This window comes from Doryrhamphus excisus, chromosome 2, assembly GCF_030265055.1.
Source record: "Doryrhamphus excisus isolate RoL2022-K1 chromosome 2, RoL_Dexc_1.0, whole genome shotgun sequence".
Classification (NCBI taxonomy): Eukaryota; Metazoa; Chordata; class Actinopteri; order Syngnathiformes; family Syngnathidae; genus Doryrhamphus; species Doryrhamphus excisus.
In genome coordinates this window covers 7,019,133-7,046,134 of record NC_080467.1, presented here as the reverse complement: position 1 = coordinate 7,046,134, position 27,002 = coordinate 7,019,133, and the positions used below count along the sequence as shown (strand labels likewise).

The following is a 27,002-nucleotide window of genomic DNA, read 5'->3' as shown; positions in this document are numbered from 1 at the left end:
ACCAGCCTGTCCTTTTGTGAATGACGCCTGTGGCCATGTCTTTCGTGATTGGAAAAGACATTACTTGTCAAAATGGCTTGAAAATCAGCTTTTTACACTCAAGGGTTTGCACACTTCTCGGTAGATCAGTGGGTAGATGAATGGGTAGATCAGTGGGTGTGATTTGAAAAGACTACTCAAAATGGCTTGAAAATCAGCTTTTACACTCAAGGGTTTGCACACTTCTCTGTAGATCAGTGGGTAAATGAATGGGTAGATCAGTGGGTAAATGAATGGGTAGATCAGTGGGTAGATTAATGGGTTGATCAGGGGTAGATGAATGGGTAGATCAGTGGGTAGATTAATGGGTAGATCCATGGGTAGATGAATGGGTAGATCAGTGGGTAGATTAATGGGTAGATCAGTGGGTAGATTAATGGGTAGATCAGTGGGAGTGATTGGAAAAGACATTACTTCTCAAAATGGCTTGAAAATCAGCTTTTACACTCAAGGGTTTGAACACTTCTCTGTAGATGAATGGGTAGATCAGTGGGTAGATCAGTGGGTACATGAATGGGTAGATGAGTGGGTACATTAATGGCTTAGTCGAACAAGCTATCCAAAGTGTGGCCCTTTGCTGGTTTGTATCAGCCTGTGACATTTTATAATGGAACTTTAAAAAAACAAATATTGTGATGCAGAGAAATAACACCAAAAGTTGACATTCTGAACCAAAATATTTTTAAGTTGTGATATTATGAGAGACAAAAATAAACTTGTCATTTTTTGAGAATGTTATGACACTAAGGTCACAATATTTTGGAAATAAAGTCCGAAGAACGTTGAAGTAGCTGTAAAATGTAAGAAAATGAAAAGCAAATGAAATCGTATTCTAACTAGAAAAAAGGTGTGAAAAGTCTCTGCCATCGATTGATCGTCCTGCGTGAGCCATGACGTCGATTCCTCTGAAATCGCGCGTGTGTTTTCATATGTCAGGCTGTGAATATAGGTTCTGGAAAGAGAATCGGTTATTTCGCCTCGGTTCGCTAAAAATAGCCGTCTTTTTCGGCTCCCAAACAGCGCCTCGGATTCAGCTTGAATCGATTTCTTACCAAAGTGCGTGTGAAATATATGTCCAAGGCAAAAGTATAACACGCCAAATGTTTACTGTCTATATGGTTTTATTTATATGCTGATGGAACAGATTTTGGCCAAACATCTTATATAGTAAGGATTTGTTTTCACTATTTACAAGTGAAACAATACAATATCAACAAAACAGAACACAACCAAATATAAGTTAAAATGTGCAATACTAAATGATAAAAATATCATGAGTGCTAATTTTCACCTTGCTCACCTTTTCAAAAACGGTTCCCGTTTACACTTCAAAGGGATTCAAACATCCCGTTCGTCCGCGAACCTCCCATTACTCCAGGCTGAGGCTACTCAGCGCTGTCCGATGCTGCATGGCGCCGTGATATTTACTTCGGGCGGACACTAAAGTTGGATTCCTGCTTAGGAAAAAGTTATTATAGAATTAAAAAAAATACTCACTTGCTTCAAAATGAGTGACGATACTGATTCTCCTCCCGAGAGGGAAATGAAGGTACGTGCTGTTATCTTATGTATGCCGCTATGACTGTGTAGCATTGGTTAGCTAATGTTTGTTGACGTTTGTCTCCGTTCAGGACTCTCTTGAACATAAAGGTCTTGACTGACTCGGTTTAGTGCTAGTTAATAAAATTAGTTAAAGAAGTGTAGCCGAGTCATATTTATAGAACTCGACTCAGTAAGATAGAATTAATGCAATTGCGGTGGCAGCCGGCTAGTTAGCTAATAGTGCTAGCATAGTGACTTGTATCTTTTCACGTAGTTCTGCGACTCTCACATCGTCTGGTAGTTTTTAATTAAAAGAAAAGTAGTAGTATTCACTCATTCGATGCCAAATTAGCAGCTTATGTTTCATCGAATAATATTTATTATTATTATTTTTAAGTTATGCACTGTATGTGTTGTATGTGTTTACGGTATGACCGTATTGACTGAATATAAGACAACCCACTTGTTATTTTTTTGATTGCGATCATGTTTTCAGTATCAAATCATATTCCCTTTTTCATATTTTATTAATTATATGACTCAGCTGCTTGGCAGTTGCTTGAAGACTAAATCATTGATGAGCATTACCTCCAAATCCCCATCATAACTCGTAAAACAACTTAACTTTGTGCCGTTTGCTTCAAACTTGTGTCTTCTGTGCACTAAAACGTATGCATTTAAACTAAGTACATGATGACTTGGCTGTTTTAATATAGTGTCTTTTTCCAGTTCGGATTTGACAAAAAGGTTCTAAAACATACTTTAAAGGAGCACCTCTATGCACTCGTCTATGAAGCACTGGGCTGTGAACGTTACATGAATGTGTTGTTTACAGGAGGAACCCTCAGTGACCCAAATATAAGATGGCCTGTCGTTTCTGGTCCATGTGGTAAATCTTCCCTATTTGCTTCTTTTTTCCAGGATTTTCAGTTTCGTCAAATGAAAAAAGCAAAAGTCTTTGAGTCTTCTGGAGAAATGCCAAGAGAAAGGTCGAGTTTGCTCACCATCTCCAACAAGTTCGGTTTAACATTCGCAGGGATGGGAAGAACCTTCAAAGTTTACCGCACGCAGGATATCCTCGCCGTTGATAAACACGAAGGCAACTCCAACACAATCGGTATGGAATTGCCCACGTACTTGGTTATTTACGTGTCCGTCTCACGATTGTCTGTGTCGTCCTAGTTGATGGAATTCCCGCCGTGGCGGAGGTGACTGTGGAGATGGCGTTGCACCACTTGGCGCTCAGTTGCGATGAGCTCACGTTGTCGGTGTGTGGCATCTCTACGGACGCCGCTTTGTCCGTGGCCTTCTATGACGTCCGCACCTTTGTCAACAAGGTAACGTCTTTAAGCGCTGGAACTTTAGTAAGAATATGAACAGTTGTTGTTGGCCGGCGTTTACAGGCACGACTACAGAAGTTAGCTTTTGCAGTGTGGCAGCCGCCCGTGCCCCCGGAGACCTTAGTGCAGGACTTGAAGTGGAATCCTGCTCAGGCGTGCATGTTGGCGGCGTGTCTGTCTGATGGCAGTATGTCCATCCTGGACGTCACCAGCAGCGTCAATGTGCAGGCCCAATTACCCGCTTCCAGCTGCGTCACGTGCAGTGAGTCGTTAATTTCATGTTTTTTTTTTGAATGGCAAAGAACACAAACATTTTCTTAATCCAGTTAAAATATTGTCTTAACTCAGTATGTATTGTCTTGAAAAGATTGACCTTATTTCTAACTTTCATATTCATTTTAATGACATAATTAATAATAATGTATTAATTAGAACATTAGCCACGTTTACATGAGGAGTTTTTCTCTTTCCGAATGAAATTTTTCCGAATGACCTTTCCAAAAGCAATGGTATACATGGAAAGGAATATTCCAATCGCGTGTCTACATGCGGTGCTATAATCAACCAGAATAGTCAATGGGGCATGCCCAGTAAAGCGTAAACACCAACATCACGTGATATCGACTTCCTCGAGTTTTTCTTTCGCTTGTTGGAATAACTCCATATTGCCAGTTTTTCGTTTGTCCAGTCTTGAAATTTAGTTTGAGTCAAAAACAAACTTTCCGCAGCAGTCCAGTGCCGATTGCCTCCATTTTTTTAAAATCGAAGAACGTCTCGAGCTGCGTGTTACGTCATATCTCAGCATTCGCTGAAAGAACGCACCCGGGAACAGGAAAAGATAAAGCTCAATCTTGCTAATATTTTATAATTAAGAAGAATTATTTTCTATTTTAATAAAACTGGACTTGTGAATGGCGTATAGAAGGGTTTAGATTCTGTTGCACAGATGGCGCTAATGCACACGAAAGCCGCTTGCCAACCGTCAATAAACAACAGAAGAAGAAAAACACCACGAAGAAGAACGCAGTCTGACAACTTTCCGATTGAGCGGGTACAAGATACCTCAATCGGATTGGGGAAATGAATATTCCACCCCTGTAAATCCGATTATATATTCATTCGGATTGGCACTTTACTTTCAGAATGAGGTGTATACAAAGGTTACATTCTTTCCGTTTGAGCAAATAACTCAACTTGGAATTGGAATATTTGGGTCCATGTATACGTGGCTAATGTCTTAAGTGTCCATGGAATGAACAGTGCCCTCTGCTGGGGTTCTTAAGAAATGGCCCCCTCACTGATCCCTCCTGTGCTGCAATTATACTATTTTGCAGTTTGCTGGAGCCCCAAAGGAAAGCAGGTTGCTGTCGGGAAAATGAATGGCACCGTGAGCCAGTACACGCCGGTAAGTGAAAATAACGCAGCTTGATAAGAAATACTACTACAATCTATTAGGACTGACCTGACTGGTTTTATGGTTTATCGAAAAAGGCACTCGAGGAGAAAAAGGTGATCCCATGTCCGCACTTTTACACCTCTGATGACCCAGTAAAAGGTAAGCAGTGCCCTACGAGGCTACCTACTTCCTTGTTCCCTACCTACTTATTATGTACACTACATATATCTGTATTGCTGTATGTGTCTTATTTTGAAAGGGTTCACTCTTTGCTGTTGCAGTTCTTGACCTGCTTTGGTTGAGGACCTTCTCCTTTGCTGTGGTTTACGCCGCTGCCGATGGCTCCCCGGAGACCCCGCCCGAGCTTGTATTGATCACCATCCCCGTACGCAACTACCGATTTGTATTTGAATATAATGGCGGATGTTTGAAGGCACATCCCTTGTGATCATCAGCTAAATAAAAACAAAATCACAATGGCTCTCCCTAAGAGGAACAAAATACATTTGTTTTCCAGAAGAAGGATGAAAAGGTGGAAACAAAGTACCTGAACTTTAGTGATACGGTGTACGGCTGCTGCACGGAGCGACAGCACCACTACTTTCTCAGCCACATCGAGGAATGGTAACAATCCAAACAAACAAAATGGAAAGCATGTAGACATTTATTATTCCACATTGTTGTCTTTGTGCAGGAACCTTGTTTTGGCCGCGTCGGCTGCTTCCATCGAAGTCAGCGTCATTGCCGGTCAAGATGAAAAGGTGCTTCATGAAGTTTCTGTTGGTAATTCTATTCATTGGTGTAATGATATGCGGTATACTTTTTGCCCTTTTAGATCTGGGAGCTCTGGATGCTGGAGGACGCTAGCAGGGCAGAGCTGCCCGTATCTGAGACAAGCGAGGACACGCTGCCCCTCGGATTAGCCATTGACTACACGAGCCATCAGCAGATCCGCATAAGTAAGACAATGTACTTTACCGCCTGACTGGCTAGCTGGTTTTTGGTGTGCAATTCTTCTCACTGAGGCTTGAAGAGGTTTCTCTGAGCCCAGTGATGGAATCTTTAGGGGGGCCGCAACTCTCTGATTTTTGCTATATGCCAGTTTTTATAATATTGGTAAATACAGGAAACCCTTGTTTATCCCGGTTCATTGTTTTCAAACCCGACCGTGATAAGTGAATTTCCCGTGAAGTAGGATTCAATCTTAATAAACAGAATATTTTTATAGTTAGCATAAAAGCTTGTTTATGATTTTCTAATTACAATTTGTTTGATTATTAGAGCCCTGTAGGGGTGAAATAACACCCCTATCGTCAACTTTTACACTTACATTACCTGGTATAATACATATAAGCAGAAAATAAGCAATTTTAGACATTAGACACATGCTCTTGTAATTCAATAAACGCCTTCGGGACTTGTGGACAGGAAGTGATGTCACAGATTCAGAGTTGAGTTTTAGCTGAAGTACAGCCACAACAGCAGCATTCCTCGTACTCGTACATAGCGCTATTGGGCTAGGTGTAGGCATGCTAGCAGTTGGCACGTTAGAATGGTAGCCTTTTAGCAGTTTTTACAAGTACAAACTTATATAAACACTCAGTGCTATCATGCAAAGTGTTAGCATTCTAACATTAGCATAGTCGTTTTAACATTTTCGTACACATTAACATACACAGACACTTGGCTCTACCATGCTAGAAGTTGCATGCAAATGTTAGCATGTTGGCATTGATAGCATGCTAACATTAGCAGACTACTGTTACAGCCGTTTTTCTTAGTAGAAGCTGATATATAAACACTTAAACGCATATAAAGCACATTTCTGTGCCATATTAGCACGACTTCAGCTATTCTGCTTGCATACTACTCTTATATTCATGCGGTATTTCAGAGTCGGCTTAGTTGTTTGGCCGTGACACACGTGGTCGCCTTATATTGAGAATCTTCTTATATTTGGGTCCATACGGTCATACTGAAGATTCCAGGGTCCAACTGTTTCCATTCTAAAAGCTTTTCTACACACGTACCAGCAAGCTTTAAGGTAAACTGTGGTGAACACAGGAGTCACCTGATACAGTTTGACTTTGGAGGTTCCTCAATATTGTTGGATGCCTGTCAATCAAAAAAAATGTGTAACTTTGTAAATGCCAAAGGTTTGATCATTTGTTTGATGTCATGGGAACTGGCGCTAGCAGGGCTTAATGTCGGGACCACCGAGTGTGTGTGTGTGTGTGTGTGTCTCAAAAGCACATCACGTACAACACACAATAACAAGCGAGAGCAAAAGTCTATCAGTTTTCTCGTTGTGCTCGCAGCATTAACTGCAGTGCTCGACGGAGCTCACCCAGGGAATAATAATAAGCTTCTCTCTCTCAGCACACTTTTTTTTTGTGTATGCGCGCCAGACATTCACGTACGCCGTCTAGTCCCATCATGAAAAGAACCCGCAATTTGTGCGGCACCCTTGGCATGATTGCCGTCTCGATCAAAATCCAATTGGCGACGAGACAGTAGAGAGGGGGGGGGTGCTCAGACAAGCACGGGAATGACAACAAACAAGAAAGCTCAGACATTCCCGCTGCGGAATGCTGATGAGCTCCTCCATGTTTGCCCTGTAACTCAACTCAGCTTTCAGACTACAGTTTCATACTTGAGATGAAACTATAAATCAGATGAGATGCTATTTTTCATGAACTAATACTGTACTTTCAGAATGCGCTACATATACACTCACTGGCCACAACCTTATAAGATCCACTACACAGTCTTTTAAATGATCTTTCACCTCTTATCTAGGTGATGACAAGACATTGCCGCCGGCTCCCGCCATGCTCATGCTGTCCACCGAGGGATTGCTCTGCCCTTTTGCACTGCTTAATCACAACGCTGGGGTCAAGCAGTTGATTTCAGCCTGCACCGCCCTCACAGCGGAGGGAGAGAGACTCCCCAAGCCAGGTGAGGAAGCATCCAACACAGTTAGTCGAAGAAGTCCAATCAAGTGTAGTTCTTGATAACTGGGGATAATAAAACTGTGGTTGGCGTCATTAATTCGTTCCAGAAGGTCTGATCTGACTGAAACAGCTAATGTACATCCAATTACAGTAAATCCTCGTTTAAGTGAATTTCCATAAGTTGGACTCCTTCTTCATTTACAACATTGTAAATATTGGAGCCTTCTAGACATGATATAGCACCCCTATAGTCACACAGTAAGGTAGACAGGAATAATACACACATATACAGTGAAGAAAATAAGTATTTGAACACCCTGCTATTTTGCTATTTCTCCCACTTAGAAATCATGGAGGGGTCTGAAATTTTCATCGTAGGTGCATGTCCACTGTGAGAGAGATAAACTAAAAAGAAAAATCCAGAAATCACAATGCATGATTTTTTAACAATTTATTTGTGTGATACAGCTGCAAATAAGTATTTGAACACCTGAGAAAATGAATGTTAATATTTGGTACAGTAGCCTTTGTTTGCTATTACAGAGGTCAAACGTTTCCTGTAGTTTTTCACCAGGTTTGCACACACTGCAGGAGGGATCTTGGCCCACTCCTCCACACAGATCTTCTCTAGATCAGTCAGGTTTCTGGGCTGTCGCTGAGAAACACGGAGTTTGAGCTCCCTCCAAAGATTTTCGATTGGGTTCAGGTCTGGAGACTGGCTGGGCCATGCTAGAACCTTGATATGCTTCTTACGGAGCCACTCCTTGGTTTTCCTGGCTGTGTGCTTCGGGTCGTTGTCGTGTTGGAAGACCCAGCCACGACCCATCTTCAATGCTCTGACAGAGGGAAGGAGGTTGTTCCCCAAAATCTCACAATACACGGCCCCAGTCATCCTCTCTTTAATGCAGTGCACTCGTCCTGTCCCATGTGCAGAAAAACACCCCCAAAGCATGATGCTACCACCCCCATGCTTCACAGTAGGGATGGTGTTCTTCGGATTGTACTCTTCATTCTTCTTCCTCCAAACACGCTTATTGGAATTATGACCAAAAAGTTCTATTTTGGTCTCATCTGACCATAAAACTTTCTCCCATGACTCCTCTGTATCATCCAAATGGTCATATGCAAACTTAAGACGGGCCTTGACATGTGCTGGTTTAAGCAGGGGAACCTTTCGTGCCATGCATGATTTCACATCATGACGTCTTAGTGTATTACCTACAGTAACCTTGGAAACGGTGGTCCCAGCTCTTTTCAGGTCATTGACCAAGTCCTGTCGTGTAGTTCTGGGCTGATTCCTCACCTTTCTTAGAATCATTGAGACCCCACGAGGTGATATCTTGCATGGGGCTCCACTCCGATTGAGATTGACCGTCATGTTTAGCTTCTTCCATTTTCTAATGATAGCTCCAACAGTGGACCTTTTTTCACCAAGCTGCTTGGTAATTGCTCCGTAGCCCTTTCCAGCCTTGTGGAGGTGTACAATTTTGTCTCTGGTGTCTTTGGACAGCTCTTTGGTCTTCGCCATGTTACAAGTTAAAGTCTTACTGATTGTATGGGGTGGACAGGTGTCTTTATGCAGCTAACGACCTCAAACAGGTGCATCTGATTCAGGATGATACATGGAGTGCAGGTGGACTTCTAATGGGCAGACTAACAGGTCTTTCAGGGTCAGAATTCTAGATGATACACAGGTGTTCAAATACTTATTTGCAGCTGTATCACACAAATAAATTGTTAAAAAATCATGCATTGTGATTTCTGGATTTTTCTTTTTAGTTTATCTCTCTCACAGTGGACATGCACCTACGATGAAAATTTCAGACCCCTCCATGATTTCTAAGTGGGAGAAATAGCAAAATAGCAGGGTGTTCAAATACTTATTTTCTTCACTGTACATAAGCCACAACATGGACTTGAACATTGAGAGGGTTCCTTGGGGTTTTTCTGGATAGCCTAAGTCCTGCTGTGGCTATGGTCTGTACCGACATTATTGTGGTTTTGAGCTTTGGGATGTCACACAGGTAACCTTCTATGTTCATCTTTTGTGGTTGTTTATTTATATGTTTAGAATTGGGTTCTGCATGTAAAACTATAAAAGCGTGTTTTGGCGTTCACATTGGTGACAGTCAACCCCTGATGACATCATAGTAGCTGACCTAGCAAGCTTAGGATGTTGTTTTGTGGTAAAAATGCAATAAGAACACACGCAGTGTATTAATGACAAGACGCCCACCATATGTCAATACCTCTTTGCCTTTTTACGTTTTTTTAGGTGCTTTGGCAGCGCAGCCACCCAAGACCGCTGCCCCCCTCCCTTCTGCCCCGGCAGCCTTCTCAAACCTGGCTGCGACTTCTTCTGCTCCCTCCTTCAGTGTTATTCCCACGGCCGCCCCCTCATCCTCAGGCTTCTCTTTCTCTGTGCCACCCACCAATAACAACTCTGCCCCTCCTGCCTTCTCCCTTGGCTCAACCGCACCTTTCGGCTCCGGGGCTTCCGGCTTCTCTTTTGCCGCCAAGCCTCCCTCCGACATCCCCTCTGCTCCTTCTGCGTTTTCTTTCAGCACTCCTTCGAATAAAGTTGCGACTCCGACACCACAGAGCGTCGCAACGCCGTCCTTACCTACAGTCAAACTGAATTTGAATGACAGGTAAGGCTTTCTCAAATGCTTGTCAAATAGTGGGGTGGTGCGGTGAACTGTCAGGGGGTCTGTAAGAGGCGGGGAGTACTTTACAGAATTATCCTACTAACATGCAATTAAACTCTTGAATATGCTTCAGTTCAGTCTGTACAGTACAGATAAATAGATAATAGTAATTCATATTGGGGGTGTGAAAACAGAAAGTAATTGACAACCACTGGTCTAGAACTAGAGCTCTAGATTTGACAGTTATCAGTTGTTGTCTTTCTCTCTAAGATTTTCAGCTGTCGAAGCTGCCGCAGCATCCACACCGTCTTTCTCCTTCACGACGTCCCCGGCCAAAAGTTCTGTTGCCAGTGGCGGCAGCAGCCAGAGCGCCCCTACTCTGGCCGCCGCTGCTGCTGCTGCTGCCACTGCCAAGACAGCGGCAGTGTCAAGTAAGCACGATTCCCATGTTCATTCATGTGCTCCTCATCTCATTGCCTGGATTGTAATTTGTTATTGTCACACTTCATTCCAGCTGCTGTACGTCCAGTTCAAAACAGCACACCAACTGCAGCAGTCCAAAAAGCAGCTCCAGCTCCAACTCCCCAGGGCCGCTTCCAAACGCCCCAGGTCCAATTACGTATTATTAGCAACTGTGGAATAGTGCTCCTTGTGGTGGCTTTTGTTTACATTATGCAGTTGTGTTGCACCGTAGAACGGCTGCACAGTATTGAATTGTAATTTGGCTTTAAATTGAGGTACTTTATTATGTTACAGGCGGCTGTGGCAGTGAAGGCTGTGGAGAAGCAACCTCAACCAAAGAAAGAATCTGATCCTATTATGATGGGTATCCTGGAAGAGGTGAGCTTTACCTGACTTTGATCAGGGAACTTCTCAAAGAGGACTCTGCTGTAAATCAAATCAAATCAAATCAAATCAACTTTATTTGTAGAGCACTTTTCCTGCAAGGAGATGCGACACAAAGTGCTTTCCAGAATTAAAACAATTACCACAATTAAAAAGGAAAACAATGAAGAAAAAAGAAAGCCCCTCCTTCCCACCCTCCATACTAGACCCACACACACACACACGCAAGCACACAATCACCCACATTAGGGAGACATGGCATGGTACTGAGGAACAAGGAAACGCCACCTTTGGGGCCGTCCACACTGGGAGAAGCTGCAGGCCGTGCCATCGGAGGACCAGCACCCGGGCCCTCCGACTCCGTTAGACGGGCGGACCCCCACATTAAAAGGGAGGAACCCCCCAGCCGGCCGTGTCGAAGGGACCCAAGGATGGCACCCCCTCAGCATACCCAAACAGCCCCCAGTGTGGAGGACCCCCCTGAGGAAACACTGGAGCTGGAGCTAAAAACTAAGACCATAAAATAGGACTAAAAGATAAAACATAACACTGGAGTTAAAAACTGAAGATTAAGAGCATAAAATAGGACTAACAAGATAAAAACAAAACACTGAAGTTAAAAGGTGAAGAATAAGAACATAAAATAGGACTAAAAGGATGAAAACATAATAAAAGCTTAACAATATTAGTTAAAAGCCTGATTAAAAAGGTGCGTCTTTAATCTTCTTTTAAAAATATCAACAGTCTCCACAGTCCTGAGGCTCTCCGGCAGGCTGTTCCACAGGTGGGGGCCATAGTGGCTAAATGCTGCCTCACCGTGGGTTTTTGTTCTGGGTTTTGGTTTCGCTAAAAGGCCAGTGCCGGAGGACCGCAGGGACCGCGGGGGTTGATATGGTAAAAGCAGATCAGATAAATAAGAAGGGGCAAAGCCGTTAAGACATTTAAAAACCAGTAAGAGAATCTTAAAATCGATCCTGAAGCGGACGGGGAGCCAATGCAGCGACTTTAAAACCGGTGTAATGTGCTCCCGCCCTCTGGTCCTCGTCAGCACACGTGCGGCTGAGTTCTGTAATAATTGGAGATTTAAAATACTTTTTTTGGGAAGACCAGAGAGCAGGGCATTACAGTAATCTAAACGACAGGATATAAAAGCATGCATTAGCACCTCCGTGCTGGCCTGAGAGAGAAACGGGCGGACTCTGGCTATGTTCTTAAGGTGATAAAAACCTATTTTTGTTATATTTTTAATATGTGGGATAAAATTTAGCTCAGAGTCAAAAATCACGCCCAAATTTTTGACAGAGTCGGCTAGTTTAATATCCTGTAATTTTGGTAAAAGTTTCTCTCTCTGGCCTTCAGGACCTATGACTAAAACCTCAGTTTTGTCCTGGTTGAGCTGCAGGAAATTCTCTGCCATCCATGACTTAATGTCTACAATGCAGTTAAAAAGGGCATCAAGTGGCCCTGAGTCATCAGGAGACACGGCGATGTATAGCTGTGTATCATCAGCATAACTATGGAAGCTGATGCCGTGCCTCCTGATCACGTCCCCAAGGGGAAGCATGTACAGATTAAAAAGGAGTGGACCTAAGATTGAGCCTTGAGGAACCCCACATTCAATTTCATGGGTTCCTGAGGAACATGTATCCATACTTACATAAAAACATCGGCCTGTGAGATAAGAACAAAACCAGTTAAGAACAGTACCAGAGAGGCCGACCAGGTATCTAAGTCTATTTAATAAAATGTGATGGTCCACTGTATCAAAAGCAGAGCTTAGATCCAGTAGAACCAAGACTGTGAGGTTCTTGTTATCCAAATTCCACCTGATGTCGTTTAAAATCTTTACAAGTGCTGTCTCGGTACTGTGGTTCCTCCTAAAGCCAGACTGATGTTTCTCTAAAATGCTATTTCTGTTTAAAAAGTCATTAAGTTGGTAAAAAACCAGTTTTTCTAAAATTTTACTTAAAAACGGCAAGTTGGATACGGGTCGGTAATTATTAAGATTGTTGGGATCTAAATTGCTCTTCTTCAGAAGGGGCTTCACCACCGCCGTTTTGAAGGCGGTGGGGAAGACACCCGTCTGAAGAGAGCAATTCAAGATGTTTAAAAACTGCTCCTCAAAGAATCCATAAAGTGATTTTAAAAGTGATGTGGGAATTGGATCTAAAAGGCAGGTTGTTGGGCTTACTTGGGAGAAAACTCGACCAAGTGTCCTTGCATCAACCAGGGCAAAACTCTCCAGTCTCTCCTCAGGCAAGGACAACAGTCCAGGTGTGGTAACAGAAAAAACTTTCTGGGGTAACAGGCAGGATCTGATGTCCTTGATTTTAGTTCTGAAGTGGTCTGCAAAGTTTTCACAAAGATCGTCTGTTGGTGTCTTAAAAACTTTATTAAAATTGTAAGTGTGTCTTTTTTTCTCCTTTTCAGATTTCACACTTTCAAAAGGAACTGGACAATCTCAAAGTGCGGAGTTCAACAGCAGACTTTAAAGTTGGAACTAACGAGGAGATGAAGGACCTGAGGAAGGAGTCAGAAAGTCTTAACATTTTCAACTTGGAGATTAAGGAAACAACAGAGGTAACGCCTTCCTGATTCCATATCGATATGGATATGACACTTTACCCTCTGGTGCTTTGACGCTCTTGATGGCTTCTCCATCTCTCCAGTCTTTGCATGGCGACATTGGAACCCTGAAGACGACTGTGCTGGAAGGCTTTTCTGGAGTTGAGGAAGCCAAGTCCCGTAATGACCTCAGCACAGAGCGCAATTACAGACAACTGCTCTACAAAAGACCCTTGGACCCCCGCAGTGAGGAGCAACTCAAGGTAAGCACACATGAGGCGTACTGAGTCAATGAAACAGCGCCGTGCAATGGTGACTATTTTCACTTCCTCTACCTGTACAGGAGATTCGCAGGCTGTACCAGTATGTTACTTTTGCCGTGGAGGATGTCAACGGCGTTCTGGATGTAGAGTGGGAGAAACACTTGGAGATAAAGAAGAAAAAGAAGTATGGCCAAACCTAGTTGAGAAAGCTTTGTCTGTTTCGGTCCATTTGAAGTCATCTGTGCTCATAGGCACATGGTGGTGCCCGGGCGCGAAGGCTTGTTCAACACACTGGCCAACAACCTCTTCATCATCAATCAGCAGAAGAACAGGCTGGATCAGCTGGTCAGGGAGCTGACCTCCTTGCACCTCTACAAGACGGACACTCCCGCTGCATGTCGTAACTCCGCTGCAGCAACGTCAGCAGGGTAGGTGTTGGTAAAGACGACAAACGGAAGAGTTGGCTCCTTCACATTGTTTGTCTTTTGGCAGTATGGAAAGTGAACTCGACAGCTTAAGGGAGGCACTGCTGAAGGCCAGACTGGATGCGACCCCTTCTAAGGCCAAAAGCCCATCTCCAGGTAGCAAGATGTGCATACTGTAAACGCTGTAATTATCGATGGGTTGCCAACCTACCCAACAAGTGGCGTTAAAACCCCTATAGTCACCCTTTCACACATATTACCCAATATAGGAGATGTTATCAGAGAAAATAAGACTCGTAAGAATGCTTGTGTGTGTTTCAATGTCTTTCAGCCATGTGGACAGGAAGTGATGATGATGATGATGATGTTGACTGTAGATGAAATAAATCATGCGTGTCACTAGTGACACCTAGTGGCCAGTGTAGACTACAGCTAATCATTGTCTTGAATTGCCTTAAACTTAACATTTTCATGCTTAAATGCTTAGTTTAGGTCAAGAATACCTAACATTTGCTAAAATATGTATTTTTGGGGGGCTAATAATGGGCCGTAGTCAACAACGAAACGGTGATTGTTTATGATTATAATTACTTTTTGAAAAGCTGTGATAGCGTGAGCGAGCGATGTTTGAACCATGATGGTGTGAGGGACGACTGTATATGACAATGCCATTTTTAAAACTCTAGTAATGATTTGGAATGCATGAGAAAGTTGAAACCAAAAGTTGGACCATGAGGTCTTTTGTTGACAAGTACATTGCACAACACATTGTCATACTGGCAAGTCTCAAACTGCTCATACCAACAACGGGATATCGAGTGTAACACACTAGCTTGCTAGCACCGCAACGGACATTTTCAAGTGCATACAGAGGCGTCTGAAGCTGCTGGGTGCTGACCACCTATACGAATGAAAATACTGCCATCTTGTTGAGTTGATAACTAGGTCAGGAGGTTGCCTACAGCCCTACAGCCACAGCTGTTAATGCTTTATTTTTTGTTGTTTTTTTTAACCACGCTGCTGTTTGCATTTGTTAGACCCCAGGCATCCAGCGAATACATGAGATTTTCTGGTTAAGCCGTTACTGTGCATGTTGTATAACTGACAAAAGATGCATTTTATCTTCCAGTCAAGATATCGCCAGTCAAACAATCACAGTTGCGCAATTTCCTCTCCAAGGGGCACATGGCTCCTGTTCGATCAACGGCACCAGGTACTGCTAAAAATACTTACTTATCTTATTGATGAATCAGACCAGGTCAACTAAAATGTTCTTTATTCTCTTCAAGCCAACTTGTCCCGCTCTGCCTTCCTGTCGCCCAAGTACTACGAGGACCTGGACGACGTGAGCTCCACCTCCTCCCTCTCACAGTCATTGGAGCCGCCTCTCCTGCCTCACTTGGAGGTGGAGGAAGAGGAAGAACTGCAGCCAGAGCGCCTCCCCATGACCGCCGACACCCCAGCATTCCCTCGCCACCCTACCGTGGTGAGGACCCCATCCATCCAGCCGGGCTTTGGAGCCATCCAGTCCACACCTTTAAGCAAAATGCAGGCGGTGCCGGGCATGGGCTTTGGCCTGAGCCCTATTCCCAGCCCTGGTAAGTGAACTTACCGGTGAAATCTGTTCTGGGGGACTCATTTTTGAGCCAATCATTTCAGTTCCAGCCAATAAGATCAACCTCAGTGGAGCTGACAGCACTGCCCTCGCCACAAAGACAGTCAAACATGGCGCCCCGCCGGTGGAGAGGACTGCACCAGTCACCATCCCGGCCCAGCAAGCTGCCGCCACGGCTGCCTTGCGCAGACTGATGGCTAATCAGAAGACTGGTAAGACAACCCATGCTCCTCTTTCGCCCGCTTGAATACTTAAATACTTTCAGTCGAGTTTGAAAATGAACAAAAAGTGTAATCAATCACTGTAAAAAGCTGTTGGAGATGGTGCAATACCTGTGATAGTCACCAGGTGGAGACAGTCCTCCACACTAAAATAGTCTGTGCCCTTCACAACCAGCTTTCAGCCTCTTTATCTTGGTGTCGAAATGCGTTCGTGTTCAGTTTGTTGGCCGTACTCCACATTGACTCCTCCTCCTGCGTATGCTCTCTTGGTGCTGCAGCTGTCGTCAGCACTTCCTTGACTGAGTCCACCTTGAAAACCGTGCCCCAGGTGGTCAACGTTCAGGAGCTAAAGGAAAAGGGGCCTCCTGTGTCGGCTCCTGTGGTTATCAGGTATCCTCATTTCTAAGAGAGAATAAAATCTCCATTGAATCTCCCACATACTAATTGTATGTGGGCTTCTACAGACTAGAAGGAAATGTGTCATCTAAGCATCACAAACAAACTCATTGGCTTTCCTCAATACATAAACATACAGTTGGCAGAGTGTCCTGCAGGACTTGAAGCCTGTTATGTAATATTCATCGTGCTGCATCATGCCTTGTATCTATTTGGATGCATGCCTGATAGTGAGTAGACAGTCTGCCTTGACCTTGGCCAGGACTTGTAACTGATAGCATCCCATACTTTGTGTACAATATACATTGTGGGATGTCTGTGACCATGCATTTTTCTTGTTAACTATGCACAATGCGAATACAAAATCTTGCAACCCAGACCTTTTATTCATTCCACCTCAGGCCTGTGCTCACCTTTCTCTGCTTGATATTCTGTCGAGTCATTCCGCCCGTTGGTGGTTGCACCAAATTGAGGTTGTCATAGTAGCAAATAAGCAAAGTGCATTGTGTCACCAGGTTTAGCATGAACTCAGACCCCCCTCTCCATCCATCACACTGACAATATATTTTAGTCAGTTTATTCCAATTTTTGTCCCAAATTGTAATTGCACAAAAAGACTCCCATCTGCCTGTTTATGTTCTCGTTCACAGCTCATCAACACCAGACCCAGCATCTGTGACTCTGCAGGTTCCCACTTCTCTTGCCACCCAGCCCAAACGCGTGAGAATCATCTCTTATAACTGGGGGGGGGGGGGCAGACAGACACTATGTTGCCTGTTTTTTGACAAATAGAATACACGGTTGTGCTATTTTCAATTCCACTCACAAGTGTGGCCCCATGAATTGTGTTCACCTGGAATGTCTTACACGGATTGATGCACTCTACAAAACAGCCACTTGTAACCTTAAAGTGTTTAGCGGAATCAGCACATAATTTAGTACACACCTTTTATGGGCACATGTCTGTAAAAAAAACATGACCACCATTAAGCAAACGTCAGTCAGACGCTTGACCTTGTCTAACGAGTATAACATTTTCAGCATGTATGTGTTACATGTATGCTAGCATGCCTTCCAAAACGTTTTGAGCACAACCCTTAGGTGGGGCGCCACAAATGTCATTTAATGACCATACCAATGTATTCATGATATCACTTGATCATATCTAATGTCATTGTTGTCTGCAGAATCCATCCCAAGGTGTGCAGAAAACATCTGCTGAAAGCTCCAGCGCTCCATCAGCAGGCTTCACATTCGGTGAGCCTGATGCGTAGATTTTCTGGCCTATTTTTTCTTACCTGCAAGTCTTGACCTGATGTTATAATAATACATTGATTTTTCATCTGCCCTTTAGGTCAGTCTGCCAAAGCTGACACCTCTGGCGCTCCTGCTAGCTCAGCTGAATCGAATATGAGCAAAGCTTTCTCTTTCGCTTCAACGTAAGTTTATATTTCTTCACACCATGAAAATACGTGATTTTTTTCTTCAGTTTATATACATAACAAAACAAAATGATGTTATTTTGCAGCCCCTCAAACTTTAGTTTCGCTTCAGTCACACCAGGAACTGGGCTACCACAAGGTAAAGAGGTCCATATATTCATACACAGTATGTTGTTGTATTTATCTTATGCTGATTTCTTCACGTCTCTTCAGTGAAAGATGCAAGTGAGCTCTCCTTTGGTGGGAATGGCAAGATGTTGTTCACTCCCCCTGTCCTTGCTACCATATCGACCACACAGCCTCCAAACACCACAACAGAAGCACATGTACCTGTCCTTGCCACTGCCAGGATTGACCCTCAAACTCCTAAAACAACTGGAGGAGAAACTTTGGGCAGTTTCTCTGGGCTTCGTGTGGGCCAAGGAGAAGAAGCTGTAGATGCCACCACCAAACCCACCTCTGGTAACACTGCCTTTACCTTTGGTGGCACAGGAATTGGCAAAGGAGCGGCACAGTTTAGCTTCGGTGCAGATCGAAAGTCTGCGGGCGATTCCCTTGGAACTGACTTGTCTAAGGGGCAAGGGAGTTTGTTCAAACCTCCCGAAACGACACCCAAGCTGACCTTCTGTGTGACGACGGCAAACACATCCGCCTCAGGATTGCACACGTCTTTTGGCAGTCTCCTTGCAGCCCCCACGGAGCCACCAGAAGACCCTAAACCACCCGCACAAGCTTCAGAACCCGTCTCAGAGCTTCCTCCTGAACCTTCTGTTGAGGGCATTGCACCTTTAGAACCTGCAAAGCCTCCTTTGGAGGCAAGCAGCTCAGAAAGTGCATCCGCGGTGAAAGCACCCGTTTTGGCCACAAGTGTTCCTGTTGCACCCACAGCAACTGAGCCACCGGCTCCAGTCTGCACTGCAGAAGCCACCGCAGATGCCGCATCTACTGCTCCTGTGGCCCCCGCTTCTGCGCCCACTGCTCCTGTGGTTCCCGTCCTGCAAGTAGCTCCACCAGCCTTCCAGGCGTCCACCTCTGAGAGGCCCGGCTCCATCTTCACTCAGCCTGCGGCTACAGAAAGCAGCTATCCTGCTGTCACCGCTGTCCCTGCGACCGGCACGCCTGCTTTTCCCGTCGCTAACATCACAACAGGCACCACCACAGCGACTCCTGCCCCTGCTGCTGCTCCTGCTGCGAGCACTGTGTTTGGGCAACCTGCCACAGTCCCTCCATCCTCGACAGCCCCCTCAGCCCAACCTCCCACAGGTTTTGGTTCATCTGCTTTCAGTGCATCAACTGAAAGCGGTTTTGGCAAGTCTGTTTTTGGGCAGTCAGGCGGCTTCGGCCAGCCTGCCAGTAACACGGGAACATCAGCTGGCTTCTCTTTTGGACAGTCTGCATTCGGAGCAAGCTCTAACAGCGCCACCACAGGAGGTGGTCTCTTCGGAGCATCCACCAGTAGCAATGCCAGTTCCTTTTCCTTCGGCACAAATGCAAACGCCCAGACGTCCAGCAGCTCCGGAACGGGGCTGTTTGGACAAAGCACAACCTCTGCATTCGGACAAAGCTACGGATTTGGACAAGGGGCGCTGTTTGGGAGCAACACCACCACATCCTCGTCAACAGGATTCACCTTTGGTCAGCAATCAGGTGGGGGACAATTTCAATTTCATTTGTCCAATCACTTTTGAATGAATTCTTAAGGATTCCATCAATTCCAAACCCATTTTCTGTCCCACAGCTTTTGGCTCCTCACCTTCATCTGGATTTGGCCAACAGTCCAACGCCGGGAGCGTATTTGGACGGGTATTATATGTTCTTGCTTAATTGACACAACAAGGCTATACATTTTGGGATGTACTGCACAGTGAGCGCTTCTTTCAGCCTCAGCAGTCGGTTGGCAGCGGCCTATTTGGTTCGACTTCCACAAATGCAGCCTCACCCGGTGGCGGACTGTTCAGCGGCCTGGGAGGCAAGCCGAGTGAAGAATCTGCCAACAAGAATCCATTCGGTCCCACTGCTTCCTCTGGAGGCTTCGGCCAGCCGGCACAGACAGGTAGGCTGAATCGGGGGGGGGGAAGACGGCCAGCATATGGCTATTCCTGCATTCCTTTGTTGGGAATGTTCTCATTTCTATTTTAATGTGTATGAATCTGTTCCAGTCAGATAGGCAATCCTTTAAGAGTAGTTATTCATGTAGAACAAGAATAAAGAAACATTACCACTATGTTAAAAGTAAAACAAAAACCAAGTCAAAAGTATCCATTACTGAACATCCAGATTATTGCGGGAAGTTCCACTGCCTGCTCTATGGTTATCGTCATAGTTTTCCTGTTTGCCTTTACTAGTTCCCTATGGCTTTGGCATCACAAAAGCCAAAGATCAGTCCCTTATTCTGAGTTGAGCCCAAGTCTTCCATCAGATCTGTACAGCCTTCTGCCTGCTCCACTGCACAGCGAATGACCTGTCAATCAATGACCTGCAGGTGCCAACACTCTCTTTGGTAGTACTGCAGCCAAACCCACCGGGTTTGCTCAGTCCTCCTTTGGAGAGCAGAAACCCAGCGGGACCTTCAGCTCAGGTGGGGGCAGTGTTGCATCCCAGGGCTTTGGCTCCTTCTCCTCGCCAACAAAACAAGGTAACTAGTCTTTCTGCACTGTATCCTATACATATACGTCATACTGTATATACTTTTGCTTTATTAAATTAGTGTTTTTATATACATTCGTGCCTGAATTCAATTCAGTGAACTCACTTTTGGGGCAGGTTTTCTGTAGCAAAGTGCCCAAATTTCAGTGCTCGTGTGCACATAAAGTGCATAGCCATACGTAGCCATACATAGCCATACACCCGCCATCTCACTCGCCACCAGCTCTTGACATTTCCTCTACTTTTATCAGCAAGTGGCCTTATCTCCTCATCCCAGCCCAGCATGAAGAGGGTGATTCTGACGTTCTTGTCAGAGTGCTGTTGGATAACACATTATGAAATCATTTTGCGTATGTATTATACTTGCTGCCAAACGCATTAAAGGAGGGACAAAGATCTGTGCACATCTTGGTAGTGATCATTCATTATTTTATGGAGAAAATATATTTTCACAGCAACTGAGTCTGTGTGACTTTATTACTCATTGAACAATTGAAATTAGAGCAAGTCAATGGAGAGAGGAGAGAGGAGGGGTAAACTGGGAAGCTAACTTCCTGTCTGATGAGGCTTGGTCATCCACAGATTCAACCAGGTTCAACTCAAAAGCTGTTTAATAATAACTGGAAAGGTTGCAGATCTAAAATACAATAGAAATGAGCTAAACTGAGTTCAACTTATGTGGATATCTACAAGCTACACATTTGGAGTCAATGTTCAGTGTTGCATTTGATTCAATTCAGCGAATAATCAAATGCGAAAGAATAAGTTATTTCTTGTTTACGCTCGGTAGCGATAGCAAGTATTGCTATGTTGGAGCATTCATGCAATTTAGCCGCATATTAGCTACATTTACTGCCTTCTTTGCAGTCAGTCCTCCACTTGAGCAGTTTTAATGATTTTCTGCCTTATAGCTCCAAGCCAGCATACTTAGCCTGAGTAGCCGTATAATAATGTTATTTAAAATATAAGGAGGTCCTATCTGTTCATGCTTTTATCTGTCAAGCCCATTGTTGGTATCAGCCCTCTTAAGGGCCGTCTATATTCAGAAGGATATTAGATCATAACACCCCCAACCACACGCCAATGCCCTATCACTCTCGTACATGCAGGCAGTGTAATCTTGTTACATTAGAGCAATCAATTATTTATTGGGGCATGCTGGTAGGCGGGCTGTAATTTCAGCACACCCTGTTAGCCAGCCCCCGTGACTCCCACATTTCATGGCGCGACTCGCTGCCAAGCTGCCAGTTTGTTGTTGCCGTACACAACACAAGCCGAATGCTGTAATGCAGCGTGTCACTTACACATCAATATGCCTCAGGTCAACTATTAGATCCATGTGATCGTCTTTTGTGGTCTGCATCATGGAACCAGCTTCATACTGTATCTGTGTCCTAATTCAGGTGGTTTTGGCAGTGCACCGGTGTTTGGGAGCCCGCCGGCTTTCGGTGCATCCCCATCATTTGGCGCCCCTACATCATTTGGCGCCAGTCCCTCCTTCAGCAACGCCATGGGGTCCTCAGCCGGGAAAGTGTTTGGAGAGGGAACAGCGGCTTCCAACATGGGTGGATTTGGGTAAGAGGAATAAGGACTACGCTGACACCACAGCACTTACATTGTTTTCCTCAACGCTGGAATTGATGCAACTGAACTCTGAACTTTGAGTTCATCCTAAAGCAGGGGTCTCAAACTCAATTTACCTGGGGGCCACTGGAGCTAGGGTCTGGGCAAGGCTGGGCCGCATCAGGTTTTCCATATTTATTAAAAACAGAAAAATATACAAACTTTTTCAGTGCTTTGGTTCCGATTTTCTACAAGAAAAGCTCTGATAAAACATTCCACTGTTCTCAAATATCTTAATGTTTTTTTCTGCACGAAATAAGATAAAATAAATAAACAAATCAAGAATAAAGAAAATCAATCAATCAGTAATAAATAAATATAATAATAAAACGGCAAATAAAAAAAAACAAAAAAAAACACATATAGTTGGTGGGTAAACAAATTATTTTTTTCAGATTAAAATGAACAAAGCATTATTAGAGCCCTGTAGACATGACAAAACACGACTATAGTCACATTTATACTCTTTATTTACAACATATTGCGCAACTGCAGGGTCTTGAGACACATGCTAACTCGCAAACTAGAGAGCTAGTGACCTAAACGGTAGCCTTCAAGTTATTTCCTTTAAACTTAAATAGCCAAAAACTTACCACTTCCACACGGATAGGGAGGATAACTATTAACAGTTATTTAACCTTTAACATGAACATTAATCAAACGTAATAATTTTTTCTGGGTACATGATACCATACAGCATCCATATCAAACTTGCGCGGGCCGCACTAACATTAAACTTTCATATCAAGACGGGGGCCTCAAACTAGTGTACTGCGGGCCACATTTGGCCCACGGGCCGCGTGTTTGAGACCCGTGTCCTAAAGCATTGTCATTTCAAAAATTTTAGATGGCGTCGTCTCCTGCTACATCTCGGTTCGAGCATCGCCCCTTACTCCCTATTATTAGTCCAAAAATATACAAATTGTGCGTATTTTTTCCAAAATTAAGCATTTCCAAGCATGGAAATGTCTTGACATGTGGTTGTCTACATCTACGCATCTCAAGTTTTCCTCGTCTCTTTTGCACGAGAATGATCCGAGGCAAACAGGAAACCAAGAGAATTTAAAAATGCAATGCAATCCCAGCAGCTAAATTTGTGCTGGACTAGATTATTCCCCTCTGATAATCCCACTGCGGGATCACGCCGGCTGCAGATTAAATCGTCTCACTTCCTGTCCCACTCACTGGGTTTGTCATATTGGCGAATGCGTCGGCTGCTGAGTGGCCGAGAAACGGGTCCTGCGGAAGGGATTACCTTTTAAACCCTGGCTATCCCAATCCCAATCCCCCTCCTCCACACCACTCACTTGCACCATCTGACACCTTCTGCCTTGCTAGTATTGTTTGTGAAAAGGCGCTAAATACAAGTTGTATCATTATCCCGAGTAAATGGCGGCTTTAATCCAGGCTTAGAAGACTTATTATGTCTCATCAGCCCCCTTTTCTCCAAGCAGTGGAAGGGATGACGACATTTCCTGTACAATATTACACTCCGAATCACTCCGTTTGACCTTCCTCTTCCTCTTCTCAACACCTTAGTTTCGCCTCGCCTCCTTCGGCGCCATCTTTTGGCGCTCTAGCCAACCAGAGCGCACCATCATTTGGGAGCTTGGCCCAGCAGGGTCCTGGCTTCGGAGGTCAGCCTAGCGGCTTCTCAGGCTTTGGACAGCAGCCACAAGCAGGAGGTACTTCAGGCACTCCTTCCATCTTCCTTCCTGGTGTCAGTCTCAAGTCTAATATTACCATGTCCTTGTGTTAGTAGGCTTCTCTGGAAACACCTTTGGCGCCACAAACCAGTAAGTACACTTGTCCTGCTTGGCATCATTTCTCATAAGCCTCTACTTATCCTGGTCTATATTCTTTCCCATTAAACATCCCCTGTTATGCAAAATGGACGTTTAAAGTCATTAAATAACAGTCATATCAATTTCAGTGCAGCAAACCTGAGGGGGGAAAAGCAAAGCACCCCCTTTGAGAGCGTACACAGTCACTTTTTAAGTTGGGTTTGCATGACATCATGAAGGGAAAACCAGCTTCCTCATGGAGATGATGGTGCATGTGACACGCACGCCTCTCAGAAGACGGCTTTGTAAAAATATAAAAATACACATCCTGAAAAAATAAGCTAAGATAGCGTTGCAGTGTATGTACAGTAGTCTAAATTGTTGACAAATACTGTAATATGGGGCTTTTAATCAAATGATTATATTTAAAAGCCGTGTGGGCCACAGGATTTTACACCCGTCATCTCCCTTTATCTCTTTTGCCTCTTTATGTTTTCTGTCACGTGGTCGCCATCTTCCCCAGGCTGTGTTCCACTGGAATGCACTCTGAAGTGAGCACAACTGACACAAATGATAATAATTCTCTCTATCTCTCTCTCTTGCTCTCAGGCTGTTTTTAGCTTGTAGTTCTTCTGTAAGCCCCCATCACCATATTGTAAGACCGAAGAGTTTCAGACCTGTACCGGTTCAAACGCTTCTGTCTTAAAGTGCTGCTCCTTTTGTTAAACTTTGTCATTTTAAATATGCTGTATATCACAACACAGGTCTGCCTAGCTTTGGAGCCATTTTTCCAGAAATACAGAAAAAGAATCCATGTCTATGCACGTCAATATTTTTAACATGTCATTTCAAGTGTTTATCTAGAAATGTCAATTCAGACGGTCGGCATGCATCATGGAGACGAAGGCGCCATGACATTCCACTGCATTCGCTCAGGCCTGCTCACTCTTCCCGTTCAATAACTTCCTTTCTTCTTCTGTCATTTCTTCCAGAACAAGTTCCCAAACATTTGCCGGTTGGAGAAGCTAGCGCAACATGCTAGTTGGCTTTCTGTTCTCAAGCTCCTTTGAGGATGCTTGGAGGTGAAAGTAGAAATCATGAAAAGGCACACCCAGAAAAAGTCCAAATGGGGCATATGATTGATGAAAAATTCCAACATGAGTTGAGAGAACCTGTTTAATAACCAATGAATTGATTATTAGACTGAGTTTATTTTGAAATATTTTGGACATTGGCCACGCCCATCAGATTTCAGGAAGTGTTTGTGTGACCTGGTTAAAGTCTGACCTGGTTAAAGCATCTTGGAAGGTAAGAACCATCGTCTTCATAACAGCTCAGTGAATATGCCTTGTAGGGGAGGACAAGTCCCAATATGGCCATTTTAATGACTTGTTTCAGTAGAATTTTGGCAATTACAAAACATTTCCAGAAAAAATACATACTTCAGATTATCGGCCAAATATTTGGTGTTTGAGGAATGTTATGGAACATATATATTTTCACTTTCTGTAACAACTGTTATATATTTTTACATGGAAATAAATATGTTGATTGCTTGACATGCTAAAAAAAATCAATTTGACGTTATCTTTTAATTGGCTGTCAGAGTCCTGATTGTTTTTTTTTTTACGATCTCCAAAATGAGTCACGCCGCTTGTCTGTCGCTGCCTGCCCATCTTGCATCCGCACCATCTTTAGCGCCCCACCCAAGATGCATAGCGGAGGTCTCAGCTCTGGAATGTCGGGGTCATTATGTGACCTGAATGCACCACCTGCCCAAAATGTTGAAATTCCCCGACAGTTTAAACCCGACACAAATAGACTGGAGCCAAAGGAATATCAAATAAAGCGATTGGGCGTGAATCACTGATGGAGATGCCATCATTGGATGTATGTTCTTCCTCGGGGAACTGCAGTCTGTGATAGCTTCTCTCTGTGTGGATGATTTTAGGAGATTATCTGCGCCCACTCTGCATGTATGACACTTTTAAAAAATGTATTTGCATAATACCTCAAACGGAACCAAAGTAATCTTCTTAATCCTCAAGTTTGTTGTGATGGAAAATGCAGGTTGCACGTCTCCCAGACTCTTGTGAGGATGACAGCTGTCATTATGGAGTCCAGATAAAAATAGCTCTGTCCACACCAGCCTAAAAGCTCCCCCCCCCACCCCCATAGCCCTTCGCCGGCTAGTGATGATTAGCGCCTCTTCATTCTTTCATTGCGTGCTCCCAAACCAGGAGATAAACCCGCCCATGCACGGTATCCGTGGTCCTGGTGTTTTTTCTGCAAACATCAACGTTCATTCGAAGTCAGTAGCTTCATCTACTCACTGCAACGCCGCTGAAACCATTCTGGAACTTCAGATGGTTGCAAATGAGTTTCAGTTGAGTTTACTGCATTGGCAAGCAACAAACTCTCATGGATCACTGGGCCACGTTCTCAGTGATCATACAGCCTTGCCCAGGCGACCCAACCTGATCGAGTCCCGATGTTGATCCACGTTGTAGTCTACGGATCAGCCATCTTAATCCAAAGCCAGCTCGTGGCTTTCTCTGCGGCTTCGCTGGCAGGTGAATGCAGAAACAAAATGACAATAAAAGTAGAGAAGGAGTCACCAACGTGGTACCCGCCCCCTTACGACCACATGAGGTGCTCGCAAGCCCGCTTCTTGTTCAGATGTTCCCTTAATTAATTGTCGACACAAGAAAGAAATCATTCAGAAATCTAAAGCAGCCAGCGTTCGTTCTTTTATTCTTTGTTTTGGAGAAGTAGCTCTCAAGAAAAACCGTTGGTGACCCCCCCAGGCATAGACTCTTGAAAAACGTGTTTAAAAAGGTAAACACGTAGACATCAGGGCATTTCGTTCCATCGTCATGAGTCCAAAGGTGCAGAAATACGAAACCAAAATGGAGCATTTCCAATCATAAAAATCCAAAAATGTCCTATGCAGTATCATATGCCGTTTTCTATGCTATGATATCTGGGACACGCCTTGTGCCTTAAAGAGGCAGGGCCTGCTAAGTGGCACGTGACGTCCGCTAACCTCTGTAGAGTTGTTGGCCTACAGGAAGAAATCCTGTACAAATCTGTACAATGGAACCTGGCGTACATTTCCTGGTTAGCGTACCGTATGGGTGTTCATAGCGTATTTTTGCCACACAGCATCTCTGTTAGCATGGAAGTCTGTGACGTCATCAAAGCTTGAATCTGCAGTTCCTTGCTAGCCTTAACTCTGCTTTTCTTCGTGATCACGG

General features: G+C 44.2%; 1 protein-coding gene across 2 annotated transcripts; it reads left to right on the top strand.

The window, feature by feature from the left end:
* Positions 1-1,408: 1,408 nt before the first annotated feature.
* nup214 (nucleoporin 214) lies at positions 1,409-26,036 on the top strand. Of its 2 annotated transcripts, none has more exons than XM_058056045.1 (36): positions 1,409-1,588; positions 2,503-2,698; positions 2,764-2,918; positions 2,985-3,183; positions 4,256-4,326; positions 4,413-4,476; positions 4,599-4,702; positions 4,835-4,941; positions 5,012-5,078; positions 5,153-5,276; positions 7,117-7,275; positions 9,547-9,922; positions 10,190-10,350; positions 10,434-10,528; positions 10,676-10,759; positions 13,196-13,345; positions 13,435-13,593; positions 13,674-13,777; positions 13,845-14,021; positions 14,086-14,174; positions 15,148-15,231; positions 15,308-15,616; positions 15,678-15,845; positions 16,133-16,244; positions 16,901-16,970; positions 17,438-17,507; positions 17,605-17,689; positions 17,779-17,831; positions 17,906-19,339; positions 19,431-19,495; positions 19,574-19,745; positions 20,175-20,327; positions 21,742-21,913; positions 23,501-23,646; positions 23,724-23,757; positions 24,738-26,036. In XM_058056045.1, exons 1-36 carry the CDS (start codon positions 1,547-1,549, stop codon positions 24,772-24,774), a joined length of 5,847 nt encoding a protein of 1,948 aa, XP_057912028.1. In that variant the 5' UTR covers positions 1,409-1,546; the 3' UTR covers positions 24,775-26,036. The 2 variants fall into 2 exon arrangements, with proteins under 2 accessions (XP_057912028.1, XP_057912022.1); XM_058056039.1 differs by having other exon boundaries at positions 23,721-23,757.
* Positions 26,037-27,002: the final 966 nt, after the last annotated feature.